Source organism: Oryctolagus cuniculus, chromosome 3 (assembly GCF_964237555.1).
Source record: "Oryctolagus cuniculus chromosome 3, mOryCun1.1, whole genome shotgun sequence".
Lineage (NCBI taxonomy): Eukaryota > Metazoa > Chordata > Mammalia > Lagomorpha > Leporidae > Oryctolagus > Oryctolagus cuniculus.
The window spans coordinates 384,765-400,565 of NC_091434.1; the positions used below are offsets into that span (position 1 = coordinate 384,765).

The 15,801-nt window shown below is 52.2% G+C and overlaps 2 protein-coding genes across 8 annotated transcripts in view; both read right to left on the bottom strand.

Annotated features, from left to right (window-relative positions):
- Positions 1–1,213, bottom strand: part of FARP2 (FERM, ARH/RhoGEF and pleckstrin domain protein 2) — a 94,752-nt gene extending 93,539 nt beyond the window's left edge. For 4 of the 5 annotated variants that reach the window (XM_070069925.1, XM_070069924.1, XM_051829378.2 and 1 more), the window contains exon 1: positions 1,116–1,213. The gene's annotated coding sequence lies outside the window, so the exon portion shown is untranslated. Of the gene's footprint in view, positions 1–1,089 lie in introns of all 5 variants that reach the window. The other variant, XM_070069923.1, reaches the window with a different exon arrangement.
- Positions 1,214–2,062: 849 nt separating this feature from the next.
- SEPTIN2 (septin 2) overlaps positions 2,063–15,801 on the bottom strand; it is a 37,959-nt gene continuing 24,220 nt past the window's right edge. For all 3 annotated transcript variants that reach the window (XM_008252170.4, XM_008252171.4, XM_070069928.1), the window contains exons 4-13: positions 15,444–15,530; positions 14,688–14,811; positions 13,512–13,646; positions 13,245–13,362; positions 11,430–11,531; positions 10,941–11,086; positions 9,333–9,416; positions 8,280–8,337; positions 4,756–4,858; positions 2,063–4,141 (exon numbers count right to left, since the gene is read on the bottom strand). In XM_008252170.4, coding sequence (XP_008250392.1) covers positions 4,757–4,858; positions 8,280–8,337; positions 9,333–9,416; positions 10,941–11,086; positions 11,430–11,531; positions 13,245–13,362; positions 13,512–13,646; positions 14,688–14,811; positions 15,444–15,530 — 956 coding nt within the window. In that variant the 3' untranslated portion in view covers positions 2,063–4,141; position 4,756. The remainder of the gene's footprint in view (positions 4,142–4,755; positions 4,859–8,279; positions 8,338–9,332; positions 9,417–10,940; positions 11,087–11,429; positions 11,532–13,244; positions 13,363–13,511; positions 13,647–14,687; positions 14,812–15,443; positions 15,531–15,801) is intronic.

Here is a 15,801-nt window from a genome sequence, read left to right on the forward strand (position 1 = left end):
CCAAGCCCCTCCATGCGTCCCTACAGGGCCCTCTCTCAACGGTCAGGCGGAAAGCACTGGTGTGGACGGCTATGCAGCTGCCACCCAGGCCCAACACTCAGCCCTTCCCCTCGCCACCAGGCATTTCCACAGCGTGGGGGGGGGAAAGTGGGCATTCGGCCCAGTGGTTAGGATCCCACATACCGCACCAGACTGCCTGGGGTCCAGCTTCCCACAGGCCCGGCCCGAGGCAGCAGGAGAGGCTGGGTGCCCGGCACCCACCTGGGAGACCTGGACGTCCTGGCTCTGGCCAATGTGGGCTTTTGGGGAGTGAACAAGAGAACTGGACTTCTGCCTTTCCTCCCTCCCACCGCAGAAATTTCCACAGTGAAGTCCAAAAAAGCCGAGTCGGAAAAGCCAGATTTAGGCCTGGGTTAAACACTTCCACCCTCCTCACGCTGCAAGTGGAACTGGTTTCCCCGCGTGACGCCTGCCTGTGCTGCTCACAGCCGCCATCAGGACATGCGAGGCCGCGGGAAGCCGCGCGGACACGCCGCCCACGTTCAGGTGTGGTGGGAACACTAACACCTAACGCTCAGGTTCCAGTCCCGCTGCCCACTCCCCATCCAGCTCCCTGCTGGGGGCCGGGGTCAGCGCCAACCCCTGGGCCCCGCACCCGCCAGGAGACCCGGAAGCAGCTCCTGGTTCCAGGCTTCGGCCTCCCCCAGCGGGTGGAAGCCTCTCTCCGTAGACTTTCAAACAAACAAATGAATCTTTTCAAAAACTCGACTTGAAGAAAGGCTGCGACCGGCAAAGTGCGTGGCCTCCACTTGCGCTGCGGGTCTGGCGCGTTCCAAGTTCTCGCCCTCCCCCGGCCTCCACGCGGGACACGCCTGGGCTCCTCGCGCGGGTCGCGCCCAGAAGCTCCCGCCGCCTTCCCGCCGCTCCCTTCACAGCACGGGCGTGGACCCGCTCTGCTGACCGCGGCCTCAGCGCCAGCCCCGCCAAGGCCTCAGGCCTCGGGCCTCGGCCTCCGCCGCCCGCCCCGTGGGGTTCACTCTGGCCCCGGCCCGCCGCCCGCCGCCCGCCGCCCGCCCCCGGCCCGCAGACCTCGCCTCCGCGCACGGCGCCCTCACCAGCAGCGCCCGGCCTTCCCCGCGGCCGACCGCGACCTCCACGTCCAGCGCCGGCGCCGCCAGCTCCCGACGGCCCACTCCCCGCCCCCGCGCCTCTCGCCCCGCCCAGGACCCGCCCCCGCCCCGCGGACGCGCCGCCGATTGGCCCGCAGGGCTCCGGGTGGGGCCTCCCCGGCCCGCGGCCCGGACGTGCGGCAGTGAAGTCTGATTGGAGGGCACATGGAGAGGGAGCTGGGCGAAATGGAATGCAAATCCGCGCAGAGCCTCGGGGCGCGGGGCGGGGCCTCAGCTCGCCGAGGGGCGGGGCGGCCGCTCCTGGGCTGGGCCTCGGCTCCTGGGGCAGCGGTACGTGCACCTGCAGGCTCCCCACCCCCGGCCGCCAGCCGCAGTGAACACCCACTGTACTCCTGGGGCTACCGGGACTTGGGGGCCACGCAAGGATTTGGCGAGGCGTGCCGCGGCGGCCGGCTACCTGCCCCAGGGCCCGCGGCCCTCCTGCGGGCTGGGAAGCCAGCCCTGGTTCCCCAGGCAATCCCACTCTCTCCCGAGGGTGCAGAGCCGATCCCGCCAGCCAAGCGGACAATCCAGAAGCAATCGGAAGAGGGGGCGTGGTCAGCGCAGGCACTGGTCCTGGGCAGCAGGGGTCAGAAGGCTGAGATGGACAGCGAGAGGGAGACAGGGCCTGGGGCACAGGCCTCCGATTTGCACGCAGATCTCTAGGCTTCCTTTCTGTAAAGCTGTGAAGATTACTCGCCCTTCCTTTTCAGTCCCTTCCAGCTGCTGCTACCGAGAACAGGATGGCTTCCCACTACACCGGCTGACCCCCAAGCAGGCGCCCCGCGCCCCGCCGGGGGCTGGGTCTCGTGTGACCTCCTGCAGCAGCACCCTGCTCACCGCTGACCCTGCAGACGCGGTCAGGGCTGGGACCAATGAAGACTACTCACCTGTATCTGAACAACAGTGCTTTATTGATACAAAGGTTAGTTTAAATGGATACAAAATTGCCGTGTAAAGTATGTGTTTTCAAAATACATTTCTGTAAGTAGAAATTCTCGTAGTAAAAGAGCAATTATCTAGTAGCAAAGGTGTATGTTTAGGTCTGGGGAGCACAGGGGACATGGTCACTGGTCAGAGCAGCCCTCCCACCTGCGTCCTGTGGCCGCCTGTCCCACAAGCACTCACGTGACACTCAGGGACACACACAGGGTTCGACACTCAATACCTGCAAATCCTTTTTCCCCCTAGAGCTGTCTCCTGCAGAGTTAACCCCATGGATGCACTCAGAAGTCACGGAACACATTTTCTGTAAAAATGTCTCGCACAGACTCAACATCCAGCTGCGGACTCTCACAGTGATGCAGCAGGAAGGGGCAAAGCTGGGGAGAGTCAGGCCGTCACTTTCAAAGCCGAATCGTAAAGCCTCTCCGTCTCCATAAATAAAAACACTAAACCAGCATCCACTCCCTCCACAGCTATCTCCCTGCATCTGTCACTTTCTGGGTCCAATTTGTCCTTGTTAGCAGAAATTGGGGGTGGGGAGCAACCCTTGGTGTGTCCTACAGTTCACAGAGGAGGAAAAGGCGAGAAAGGTGAGGGGTGTGGCCACAGTGCCCTGAGAACAGACAGGGTATGGCTGCACCACAGGTGCCTCTGAACAGCCTACACCACAGATTTCAGATGTTGAGACAGAAACGGAACTCCAAACCACTAGCTTACTCCTCAAAAGCCCTGCTAAGGCTGGGCTCCAGTCAAAGCCAGAAGCAAGGCGCTCAGTCCAGGTCTCCCATTACCTAAGCCATCACTCTTGTCTTTTCAAAGGATCTGCATTAGCAGGAAGCTGGAGCCTGGAGCCAATCTCAGGCACTCCAGCAGGGGTTGTGGGCCACACGTGGAGATGTTTTATCACAGCGAGCAGCAAAAGACAAGGCCTAAGAACAGATGAGACCACAGCCAGCACTGGGTTCTCTCATCACAAAACCACTCAAAAAGCCAGCTGAGCAAAATCCCAATCAGGAATACCAGGCAGGTAAAACTTGGGTGTCACGGGGCTGAGCCCTTTGGGGCAGAACAAGACTGGGTTCAAGGGGACCCCAACCAAAGGAAGAGAACTCTGGGTGCTAAGCTGGGTCTTCGGCATCAGCCATGACACAAATGCACAGAAGTGCAGCATCAAACAGAAAACAGGTTTCTGTAACAAGTCAACTGCTACCTTTCCTTTAAATCTGTTAATTTAATGGAGTAAAAACCGTTTAGTGACTCTGTGTACTTAGGGATTGTAGTTGCAACATGAAGGCCAGAGCCTGTAGTTTTACTTTGGTTTTCTATAATCGCAGGTAACCAGTAGTGGCTGGTGGTGATTTCTCTATACACAGGGTTCAACACTGTGTTGAAGTCACCCTCAGAATCCAGAGATTTTAAAATTCATCACTACAAGCTTATTTTTAAAAAACTACTTAGATATGAGCATCCATCGCATTAGACAATTCTGCTCTGCTCTAACAGACCAGTGTGCAGGTGAACAAACGGCAAAGCTGGGCTTGGAAGCTGTGCGCGCGCACACAGAGGACGCGCACACAGAGAGGACGCACCCCTGAGGCTCGTCTCAGTCCAGGCCAGGCATCTCTCTCTCACCAGGCACCTGTCGCTGCCACTCAGGAACACGTGGACATCCAGACACAAATCAAGAGGGCTCATCATGTCAATGACGAGTCAGGCCAGCAAAGGAGAGAAATTCAATATTCACTATGCATGTTGGCTGAATTCTTAGAAGTCAATTCTAATTAGTGGTTAATTAAAGAAGAAAACCAGAGATCACCTCACAAAATATAAAGTGTAACATAGCAATGAGATACAAATGTTAAAAATACTTCATACAAAAGAAACCCAGGCATCAAAAATTTAAGAAAGTTAAATTCTCAGGCACAGGCACTGAGAGCCGTGCGTGGACAGGTGTCCTCCTCATGATCTCATAAGACACTCATTGCAGGGCTTATCCGGAATGTTCTGTTTCTCCAACAACGGGTTTTCTGGAAGAACAAAACAAAACACATTTAACTGCAAGTCCTGTGCCGTTTGCTGATCTGATCAAAAACAGTATTATCTTTCTGCGTAACAAAGGGCAGAAATTAAGCAAAAAGTTGGGTTACCATGGCCACAAGGTTAACTGAATCTCAATGTCATTTCTGGGCTCTCAGTGCCTGAATAGCCACAGGACACAGGTGGTGGACACCGGCCTTCTAGCCACGGGTTGCTGCTGTCCCAGTCTCCCAAGTCTCCATCAAGGCGACTTGTCCAACCAACATTCCCACTGTCCTCTGTGGCATCTCTGCTTTGATTCTGCACATGCTGTCTCAACAGCTTTCTACTCTTTAAAGAGCTAAAATTTCCAACCATGACAAATTAGTTGAATATATACTTTTCCTTATAATGCTACACAGCTTCACTGGACAGGAGTAGTGTGAAGAAATGACTGTGTTTCCCAGGAACAAGCCCTCCTCCTTTAGGGCAGCTCCAGAAAGCAAGCCATTAGCTTAGGGCCAGAAGCTACACTCAGGCTGAGAGGATAAAGGGTCAGGCCAGGGCCCGAGGTCCAGGCTGGTGGCACGAGGCCAGCCTCGGCTGGATCACATGGGCACGTCACCTCACACGTGGTGGCCGAGCGCCGCGCTGTCGCCGTCCCCGCCCTGCATCTGCAGCTGCATCTGCGCCTGCATCCTGGCAATCATCTCCTGCATGCGGCGGAGCTGGGGACACAGACAAGGCACCGTCACTGCTGCTTGCACTCTGCGTCTCTCACCGTGACTTACAGATACCTCCTTGCTTTACCAAAGCATGACAGAGCTAGTTTAATTGACAAAGAATTCTTTAAAATAATAAAACCACCAAAAACTCCATAGAAAACCAGGTAAATAATATGCAACTCAAAAAAGTCACCAATAAGCAGAAACAGTAATTACAGGAAAAAAGTAATGTACTTAATCAAAAAGGCAGAAAAGAGAAACTCATGGTACCCACTGGGAAATGGGAATGATTTGGTTTGTGAGGGCACTGGGCTCCCAGTGACAGAGACAGTGTTTACCCATCTCTGTCTCTGCTGGTTTTTGTCATCACGGTGTGTATGTGCTCAGAAGGGCCTCCAGGCAGGGCCGGTGGGTGAAGCCTCTGCCTGTGACAGAGTCCCACAGTGCAGTGCTGGCTTGCATGCCAACTGCCTGGCATCCTACTTGGCTCCCTGTTAATGTGCCTCAAAGGGCAGTGGATGGAGCTCCTGGCTCCGGCCTGGCCCGGGCTGCTGAACGCGTCTAAGAGCTCTTCCCTGGGGCCAGGCCAGGTGGTGATTTAACAGACTGGACTGCTGCCTACAATGCCTGCATCCCATATGGGCACCAGTTTGAGTCCCAGTTACACTACTTCCAATCCAACTCCCTGTTAATTCATCTGGGAAGGCAGTGGATGATGGCCCAAGTGTTTGGGCATCCCGGAACCCACATGGGAGCCCCGAAAGAAGGTCCTGGCTCCTGGCTTCAGCCTGGCCCAGCCGTGGTCATTACAGCCATTTGGAGAGTGAATCAGTGGATAGAAGATCTATCTCTACCCTTTTCTCTGTCTTAAAAAAAATCCCTTTCCTGTCCTTCCCTCTCTCCTGTCACTCTGCCTTTCAAATAAATAAATCTTAGGAGGGGGAGGAAAGAAGAAAAGCAGGGCCTCTGGGCCAGCGCCGTGGCTCACTAGGCTAATCCTCCGCCTGTGGTGCCGGCACCCCGGGTTCTAGTCCCATTCGGGGCGCCAGATTCTGTCCCAGTTGCTCCTTTTCCAGTCCAGCTCTCTGCTGTGGCCCGGGAAGACAGTGGAGGATGGCCCAGGTGCTTGGGCCCTGCACCTGCATGGAAGACCAGGAGGAAGCACCTGGCTCCTGGCTTCGGATCAGCATGGTGCCCTGGCCGCAACACGCTGGCCACAGCGGCCACTGTGGGGTGAACCAACGGAAAAAAGGAAGACCTTTCTCTCTCATCTCTCTCTCTCACTGTCCACTCTGCCTGTCAAAAAAAAAAAAAAAAAAAAAAAAAAAAAAGGCAGGGCCTCCAGCCAAGTATCAGAAAATAGTCACCAAATTTCTCTCACATTACTTTGCGGCTACATTTTTATCACTTATATATTTGATCCATACTAAACTAACTGCAGAAGCAAGCCTCTTCCTTCTAAAAGGTTTAGTGAATGATCAGTCTGCGTTCTACAAGTGACACCGCTCTGAATGCCACCATTACTGTTTACATATTTACTTCTGGACACAGAGCAACCAGAGGCTGCACACACGCAGACGGCAGCGTCGCAGTGAGTGGCTTAATCCACAGCACCACAATGCCAGCCCGTGTTTCTGATCCATCCTCCCTCCCTTCCTAGACTGACTGAAAGGCACAGTTACAGATACAGGGAGGGGAAGGAGAAGGGGAGAGAGAGGGAGAGAGGGGGAGAGAGAGGGAGAGAGAGGGAGAGAGAGGGAGAGAGAGGGAGAGAGAGGGAGAGAGAGGGAGAGAGAGGGGGAGAGAGGGGGAGAGAGGGGGAGAGGGGGAGAGGGAGGGGGAGAGAGAGAAAGGAGAGAGGAGAGACAGAGAAGGAGAACTTCCATCGCTGGTTCACTCCCTAAATGGCCAGGGCTGGGCTGGGCTGGGCTGGGCTGGGGGGAAGCCAGGAGCCAAGAGCTTCTTTGGCAGGTGCGCAGCCACTTGAGCCGTCTTTTGCATCTTTCTCAGGCCATCAGCAGGGAGCTAGACGGGAAGTGGAGCAGCTGGGACACAAGACGGTGCTCATATGCGATGCCAGAGTCACAGGTAGCAGCTTCACCTGCCGCACAACAGCAGACCCCGGCCCGTTTGCCCATTTGATAAACCAATCAGGCTTGTATCAGACACTCTAGGAGAAAACCATTCTCTCATCTTTCCATAACCAGTAAAAAAGCCATTTCTATCCAATTTTATTTTACAGGAAAAAATGTTTCCTAAGCTTATTTTTCAGCAAACACACATAACTCTGCTGGGATTTTTTGATTGTATTAAATGTAGAGATTAATTTGGAGCACTGTGATGCTGTAGCCTAGCTATAGAGTTATGCATTACAATTAAAAAAAAAAATGTTTTAGGGGAGTTGGCATCCAGCCCAGCAGCTAAAATACCCCTTGAGATGTGTGCATCCCATAAGAGCCCTGGGTTCAACTTCTGGTTCCAGCTTCCAGCTCAGGTGCGTCCTGGGAGGCAGCGCCGGTGGGCAAGACCTTCAAGCCGCTGCTTCCCACGTGCAAACATGGCCTGAGCTCCTGGCTCCCGCCTTCGGCCTGGCCCGGCGCTGCAGCTGTCGGCATGTGTGGTGCACGCCAGTGGACAAAGAGCTCTGTCTCCCAACTTAAAAAATGTCTATCTTTAAAAAACTGTTTTCAGTAGAATTTTCTAATTTCTTCCGCATATCAGTCCTAAATATTTCTTCATAAATTTCTGTTGATGGTTTCAAATGGTAGATTCGTTATATTTTCCAACTGGTTATTGTCTACATATAGAAAATTGCTTTTGAACATTTTACAGAAATTAGACATATTACTGCATTGTTTACAAGATTTTTAACTAAATTGCTACTGGAGATTAACGGAGACAATATACACGGAGTAGTGTATACATGCCATGCATGGATACATGGAGAATATACAGTGGGTATATGTAGTAACAACACAGATTGGTTTTATGGAATATATTCCTCCTCAAAATATTCAGAAGGGGCCAGCACCGTGGCTCACTAGGCAAATCCTCTGCATGCGGTGCCAGCACCCCGGGTTCTAGTCCGGGTTGGGGCACTGGATTCTGTCCTGGTTGCTCCTCTTCCAGTATAGCTCTCTGCTGTGGCCCAGGAGTGCAGTGGAGTATGGGCCAAGTGCTTGGGCCCTGCACCCGCATGGGAGGCCAGGAGGAAGTACCTGGCTCCTGGCTTCGGATTGATGCTATGCACTGGCCATAGCGGCCATTTCGGGGGTGAACCAATGGAAGGAAGACCTTTCTCTCTGTCTCTTTCTCTCACTGTCTAACTCTGTCAAATAAAAAATAAATAAATAAAATAAAACACCATTCAGGAGGGAACACTGTGCTCGGCCAGAACAACGCTGGCTCCCAGTGCTCTGCTCACCTCCGCCTCCTTCTCCAGCAGGATCTGGTCTTTACTCATGTCCTCCTTCTCCGCTTTCCTGACAAGTGCAAGAAACGACAGTCAGAACTCTGGGACAGATGTGGCTGATTGCTTCTGGCCACAGATGCCCAAAGAACATTCTACTTCAGAATTCGGAGAAATACATCTATATACATTTGTGTGTTTATCATTTTTCTAATTAAAAACATGATGAACATGAAAGGGACACAATGAAAAAAGAAAAAAAATTCAAGAGATTTTTCTTCTACTAGACTCTGTCTAGCATCTTCACCTACTCCCCCAAAATCAGAGGTGTCACCTGAACAAGTAAGTGACCCTCCACGGACACAGGTAGCAAACGCTACACTGAGAGGAGGCAGGTCTGAGCGTGGGCAGACCCCTACGCGGGCCTGACGTGGCTCCCCCAGGGCACTGCTGCCAGTGTGCAGGCAGTCTGCTCAGCTCCTTGCAGAGCCATTTTCTTAAAATCTTTCTAAATGTCTGACTCCCAAGTTAGCAACATAATAAATCATACTTCAGCATTCCCCGTATGCAAGCACAAATCAAACTGTAAGATGTATCACAGTACAGCAAGCATTCAGTAAGTGATATGTACCACTTGTGTGTTCATAAGGTCTATTCTAAGCAGAAACGTGATTCGTTTACCTATGAATCAGGTCACACAATTTCAGTATCATATAAAAGCCTATGAGGGTGGGACGAGGAAAGAGGGGGTGACAGAGGCTGTGTGAGCTTATGAGGACGATGGCTGCAGGCGCCCACTGTGGGCTCCCTGTCTGTCCCCATCCGCACACCCTGGCATGCGCCTCAAGAGGCAGGCAGTACCCAGCTCCCACCTGTGCACCTGCAGCTGCTCCTTCCAAGAACCTTCTGAGATCTACCTTTTCCCTAAAACACTTGGAGAGCATCATGTGACTACACAGTAGCAACTCTCCCGGGAGCTTTCAAGCTGCCAGCCCATGTAGCCCAGTGCCAAGCTGGGCACAGACGAGGGAAACACAACTCAGGGAAGGGGCAGTGCAAGGTGAGGACCTGCCGCCTCTCTTGAGCCTCTCGGAGCGGAAGTTCTCATAGTGAAGGTCCTGGGTCACCTCCTGCAGGTCCTGCATGTGGGTGCTGAAAGAGAGAAGGCACCAGGATGGCTTCAGGCACAGGCCACTTTTACAGGAAAAACAGCTCATCAAGCACATGCAAGAAACACTAGTGACAGAACAGGGGAGTGCACTGTGGGAGTGTGTGGTGAGGCCAAAGAGATTTTACTAGTTAAAAGGTAAATAATGGGCCAGCGCCGCGGCTCACTTGGCTAATCCTCCGCCTGCAGTGCCGGCACCCTTGGTTCTAGTCCCAGTTGGGGAGCCGGATTCTGTCCTGGTTGCCCCTCTTCCAGTCCAGCTCTCTGCTGTGGCCAGGGAAGGCAGTGGAGGATGGCCCAAGTGCTTGGGGCCTGCACCCGCATGGGAGACCAGGAGGAAGCACCTGGCTCCTGGCTTCGGATCGGTGCAGCGCACCAGCTACAACGCACAGGCTGTAGCGGCCATTTGGTGGGTGAACCAACGGAAAAGGAAGACCTTTCTCTCTGTCTCTCTCTCTCATTGTCTAACTCTGCCTGTCCAAAAAAAAAAAAAAAAAGGTAAATAATATTTGAAACAGGAACACATTTTTCTGTTAGAACCTATGGAATATACAATTCAGAGTCATGATTTCTTGAGCTTAAAATCTACACATAACTCTTGTGTGAGAACAGTCAGCATGGATGACCAAGACCACAGGTGAAGCCCTGATATTCTGATCCAACAGAAACTGAACCCAACCTTCTCTTCACCTTAGCAAACAGGTGCCCTTCTTTTCTTGTTTTCTGTGTTTTTTTCTAAAACCGAGGCCCTCGGAAATGAGCAGGCGCCGTGACGCACCCCTGCTTGCTCAGTGCTGCAAAGGCTGGCTCCCTGCCTCGCCTGCACTTGCTCCAGCACCCGCCCCGTGCAGCGAGGACGGGGCGCCGCAGGCGTCGGGCACTCTCACCTTCTTGCAGTCTTTACGTTATGTCCACTCACTAAAAACTGGTATGTATGTGGCACAGACAGCAATTTTCAGCTAATCTAAATGTTTATGGAAATAATTCTTTGAACACTTCTGATTAACGGGATATTTTAAGCAGATTCTTTCAGTCTCCACTGGAGAATCATTACAATTCATGTACACTACTATATACATGTTAGTACATGCAAAATTTATTTCTAAAGGGGAAAGTCTACTTTTGTACACTCAGGGCTATCACAGTCGCAAAAATAAATGGAAGCCTTTCAAGGCTAAAGGCAGCCCCCAGCAGGGGCTGAAGCTGACGAGCAGGGCACTGCAGGTCAGCTGGCCATGGAGCAACTGCTCAGGGCCCCGTCAGAGCTGACCACCTCTTCAGCAGAGCTGGGAGCTCTCGGATCCCAGCTGACAGCTGGGCTCCCTTCAGCAACCAAGATGTGAATCTGGAAACAGGAAGGAGTGGCTCTGCAGCGTTTACGGAGAGCCCAGCTGGGGTCCCTAACACCAAGCTGTGGCAGTACCCTTGTCTGGCGCACACGTGTACCGCACGGCGGAAGCACCCAGCTCTGTGCCGGCTCTGACAGAGGGGTGCACCGAGTGTCTTACATGAGCATCGTTCTCAGCTTCAGAAAGTCGTTGTGCTCCGGGTTTTCCACTTCCACGACACCCCACGGGTAGAGGCGACCTCGGACCTTCTTGCCCTTGGCTTCAATCAGCTGATTGGATCCAACCACAGAGAACGGGATACTGGCCTAGAAGACAGACACGCATGGGTTGACAGGATCCACATGGCTCACTGCCAACAAGTGGAACACACCACTGTGTCCTACAAGGTTTACCAAAAAGCTAAGGTACATTTCCCACATGGGACAAACTGTACAAAGAGATACTAAACATGCAATAAAAGGGCCAATCCTTAGGTGATAGCTATGTCAAAATATATTTAAAGCAAAACTACTCTTTGTAATGGAACCTTCCAGACAATCTCTCAGGTCAAGTCATTCAGGAGTTGGCCCTTTGTAACCTCTGACTTTAAACGCCCAGACAATGGAAAATAAGAGTGAGTTCTACTATGCAGTTGGAGCCAGCTCTCACCTTGAGAAGTCTAGTCTGCTCTTTGAAGTCTTCATCCTCATCTGATTCTGCATCGGGTAAGTGATAGATTTTGATGTTATGTTCTTCAATTTCATCCAAAATCTGAAAGAGTGACAGAACCAGAATCAATTTTAGCAAAATAAATATTCTTTTAACCAAACCTAAGATATAGAAATTATTCAAATTTCAATGAAGAGTCAAATTAGTCACTAAAATTACTTTCCAATGATTTTATCAAGTGCTGAAAAGGTGTTTTTATGCTTGAATTTCAAGGGCTCCTCTGTCCGGACTAACACCAGTATCCCCAGCACAGAAAAGCCCCTGCACAACAGCCAGGAGCGACACACACCCTGTGTGGAGGGCCCAGGCTGGGGGAAACACCTTGTGACTGCAAGGCAGGGTGGGGCACGCTCTGGGAGCAGAGAACAGCGAGGGCTGTGTGGAGAGCGCCCGAGCAGCAGGCCAGCCTGCTGGGGAAGCTGACCTGTCACCCAGGCAGTGGCCTACTGAGGGGCCTCCGGGGAGGAGAGCTGGGGGAGCAGGCACTCATGAGTCGGCCTGTTAAACAGCCAGCCTCCACTGCGGAGCACTCTCTGGCGCCAGGCAGGTGGGATAAGCCATCAAGGGACAAGAACACAGGAAGTGAGCGGAAAGCACCCTGCTGCAGTCTGCGCAGAGAAGAGCCCAACAGGCCTTCCGACCTTGCTGAGCCTTGAAGAGTCTGCACTGATACAGGCTGCAGGACAAGGCCTGCCCCTCCGCCGCCTGTACCCGGCGACCTGGCTTCATTCTGTTCATAGATCCTTGCTCACTCGTGGGAGAAACGGAATAGGAAGCAGGGACTCGATCTCCTGCCTGCTCGGAAAGCCACTTTCTTGGTCATAAAGACAGGACTGGCACTGGGGAGAAGGGAACTGAGGTGTGTGCAATAAGGAGACTTTTTAAAACTGGCCCAGTAAGAAGCAATGAATCAGTGAATTTAAGAGTTGTGTGGCCACTTACAGACTGACAAGCTGGGGGGACGGTCACTCACTAAGGAGAGAAGGACCCTGCGTGCACACACAGCTCACAGAAAGAGCCGGAGATGATGTCGTCATGATAGCATTAAGGATGATGACCTACAAGGATCAGGAAGGCAGGAAGGCGGCCAAAAGGCAGAGAAATGCAAGTACAGTGGCCCCAAGGCCCTGGAAGGACAAGTTCTAGGAGAACTGCCAATCACAACAAAGCCTCCCTGAGGCACCCAAGGCTAACACGGTTACCCAGCCTCTCACTACGTCCACCTGAGGAGACGCCCAGCCTCTCACTACGTCCACCTGAGGATGGAGCCCAGCCTCTCACTACGTCCACCTGAGGAGACGCCCAGCCTCTCACTACGTCCACCTGAGGATGGAGCCCAGCCTCTCACTACGTCCACCTGAGGAGACGCCCAGCCTCTCACTACGTCCACCTGAGGAGACGCCCAGCCTCTCACTACGTCCACCTGAGGATGGAGCCCAGCCTCTCACTACGTCCACCTGAGGATGGAGCCCAGCCTCTCACTACGTCCACCTGAGGAGACGCCCAGCCTCTCACTACATCCACCTGAGGAGACGCCCAGCCTCTCACTACATCCACCTGAGGAGACGCCCAGCCTCTCACTACGTCCACCTGAGGAAGGAGCCCAGCCTCTCACTACGTCCACCTGAGGAAGGAGCCCAGCCTCTCACTACGTCCACCTGGGGACGGAGCCCAACCTCTCACTATGTCCACCTGAGGACGGAGCCCAACCTCTCACTACGTCCACCTGAGGACAGAGCCCAGCCTCTCACTCACCCTTTTCTTCAGTCGCTCTCGTTCCTTCAGAGTGAGGGTGTCAGCTTTTGCAATGACAGGCACGATGTTCACTTTATTGTGTATCGCCTTCATAAATGCGACATCCAAAGGCTTCAGTCTAAAATTAATTTTAGAAGCATCATATATGTAGAAAAAGAATAGGAAGACCATATCTTTGAAAATTATCTCAATTCTTAAAATACACAGTTGGAACAAAACTCGGAAACCCAGGCATAAATCCGGTCTCCACAGTAACTATCTCCTTACCCATGTCCGAAAGGTGAAATGAAGTAAAAGCAACAGTGCACCCGGTTGTCAATGATGTGCCGCCTGTTCAGGCCGCTCTCGTCGTGCAGGTACCGCTCAAACTGCTCATCAATGTAGGAGATGATCGTCTTGAAGCTGAAAGACAAACGTCCGCCATCACTGCGGGGCACGTGAGACCTCTTTACTTCAAAGGGGAAATATTTTTCCCACTACTCCCACCAAATATGTATGATTTGATGACTCATTTTTATTTAAAAAAAATTTTTTTTATCTGAAAGGCAGTTACAGAAAGTGAGAGAGGCAGACAGAGATCTTATATCTGTTTCACTTCCAAAATGGCGGCAAGCCAGGAGCTTCATCCAGTCTCCCACATGGGTGCAGGGGCCCAAGCACTTGGGCCTTCATCTGCTGCTTTCCCAGGTACAGTATCAGGGAACTGGATGGTACGTGGAGCAGCCGTGACTTGAACCGGAGCCCATGTGGGATGATGGCACTGTAGACAGCGGCTTAACCAGCTGCACCACAACACCAGTCCCTGCTACTTCACTTTGAAGATAACAGCACAGAGTGACTCCTAGATTTGGCAAAACGGAGGCTTCTGGAAATTGTGCCAAGTGTAACTTTTCTTAAGTGCTGGAAGTCAAAAGCCTGAATACAACAGTGAAGACAGAGGGCTACCCATTTTTTCAAGGCGCATGGTTGTGGATGCAGGGCGGGGTGAGGGAGAAGTCCCTGACGCAGGAGCAAGGTGCAGGAAGGGCCTCCCTATTCCCTTTTCATCTCACACTGAGAACTGACGCTTCACGCTGAGGGGACTGAAACCCGAGGAAGCCTGTGCACTGAGGTGGTGTTGTCCTCATGAAAACCATCACTAGCAGTAGCCGCATGCGGGCTTTGCCTGCCAACCCTAACCGCCTTCACTGCCTCCCACATGGAGAGGACAGCAATGCTGGCCAGGGTTCAAGTCAAGCTGTTTTGTGACTCTGAGCTTACCAGAGTGCTCCAAGAGAAATGCTATATTCACATGTAATGCACTTTAAACTCTCTCATTGTTTTATGACACACAGCTACTCTAAGCCTCACAATCACTCACTAATCCCAATGAGAAACTAAAATACATTCGAATAAATCAGTGGAAACAGATGCCCAGCCCTTGTTCCTCTGGGGGCCACGTACCAATCCCTGCAGTTGATGGCGTCACCATAGCCGGGCGTGTCCACCACAGTAAGGCGCAGCTTTACGCCACGCTCTTCAATCTCAACAGTGGAAGCCTCGATCTGAACAGTTCTTTCAATTTTCTCTGGAAAAGAAACAGAGTGCAGCACGAGGACTGTGTCAGTGATTCTACAGTCAGCATGGGAAAAGCCAAAAGTGAGATTCAAATGCTGCCTCAGAAGGTTGAAAATGACTACATCAAAAATTCCAACTTTGGCTCCTACTTTAAAGAAAACAATTGATGAACTCACTTGAAAGTAGAATTAAAAAATACCTGTGGAAGAGCTGTGTGTCCCCACTGTGTGAGCCCACGATGAGGCTCTGGTCTTGTGTGCTTCATTCATTGCACAGCACTCGGAGTGCCTCAATGACCTTCTCCCTGGTCCTGCAGGGTTCTGCCGCTGACACAGCATTTTTAATGCATAAGCATTGCCCCTGGTCCTTCCCCTCAGGTGTGTAAGACAGGCAGAAAAACTACGTGTTCATTTTACAAAGAAAACGCATGCCAAGAGGAGGACGATCCACGGCTATGCATCTGTCAGAAGCACCTTGAGCCAAGAGCCTGGGACCCAGGGGCAGCCCACTTCCCCTGGGCAAAACTTCCCTTGTTCAAAACAGAAGAAACAAAACACGGAGCTAAGAAATAAGCTATTAACTGCGTACACGTTAGCACCTTCCCTGCAGAATTACTTCTGGGAACAGAGGACCTTTTGTTACCTGCAGCTCCTGGTATGATTCTTTCTGGGTAGAGATCAGTCAGGAATAGGCTGTTTATGAGAGTTGATTTCCCCAGACCAGATTCACCTTGAAGTCAAAATAAAAAGCTGGTCACAACCTTATGTATGACAGAGCTCACTCAGCCAAATATGCTGCACGTCTACGTGAGTCCTGGGACTGGGCCAAGGCCCCACAGGCACCACTGCGACGCTGCTGTCCCCATTTCACACAAGTGGGAACTCATCCGAGGTCTGAGAACTGTGAGGAGCAGGGCCATGTTCTGAATCTGAATCCAGCTGGGGAGACACTTCAGAACGTGTAGACTGTAGGATGAGAAAATCTCCCCAGTAGTCTTCTG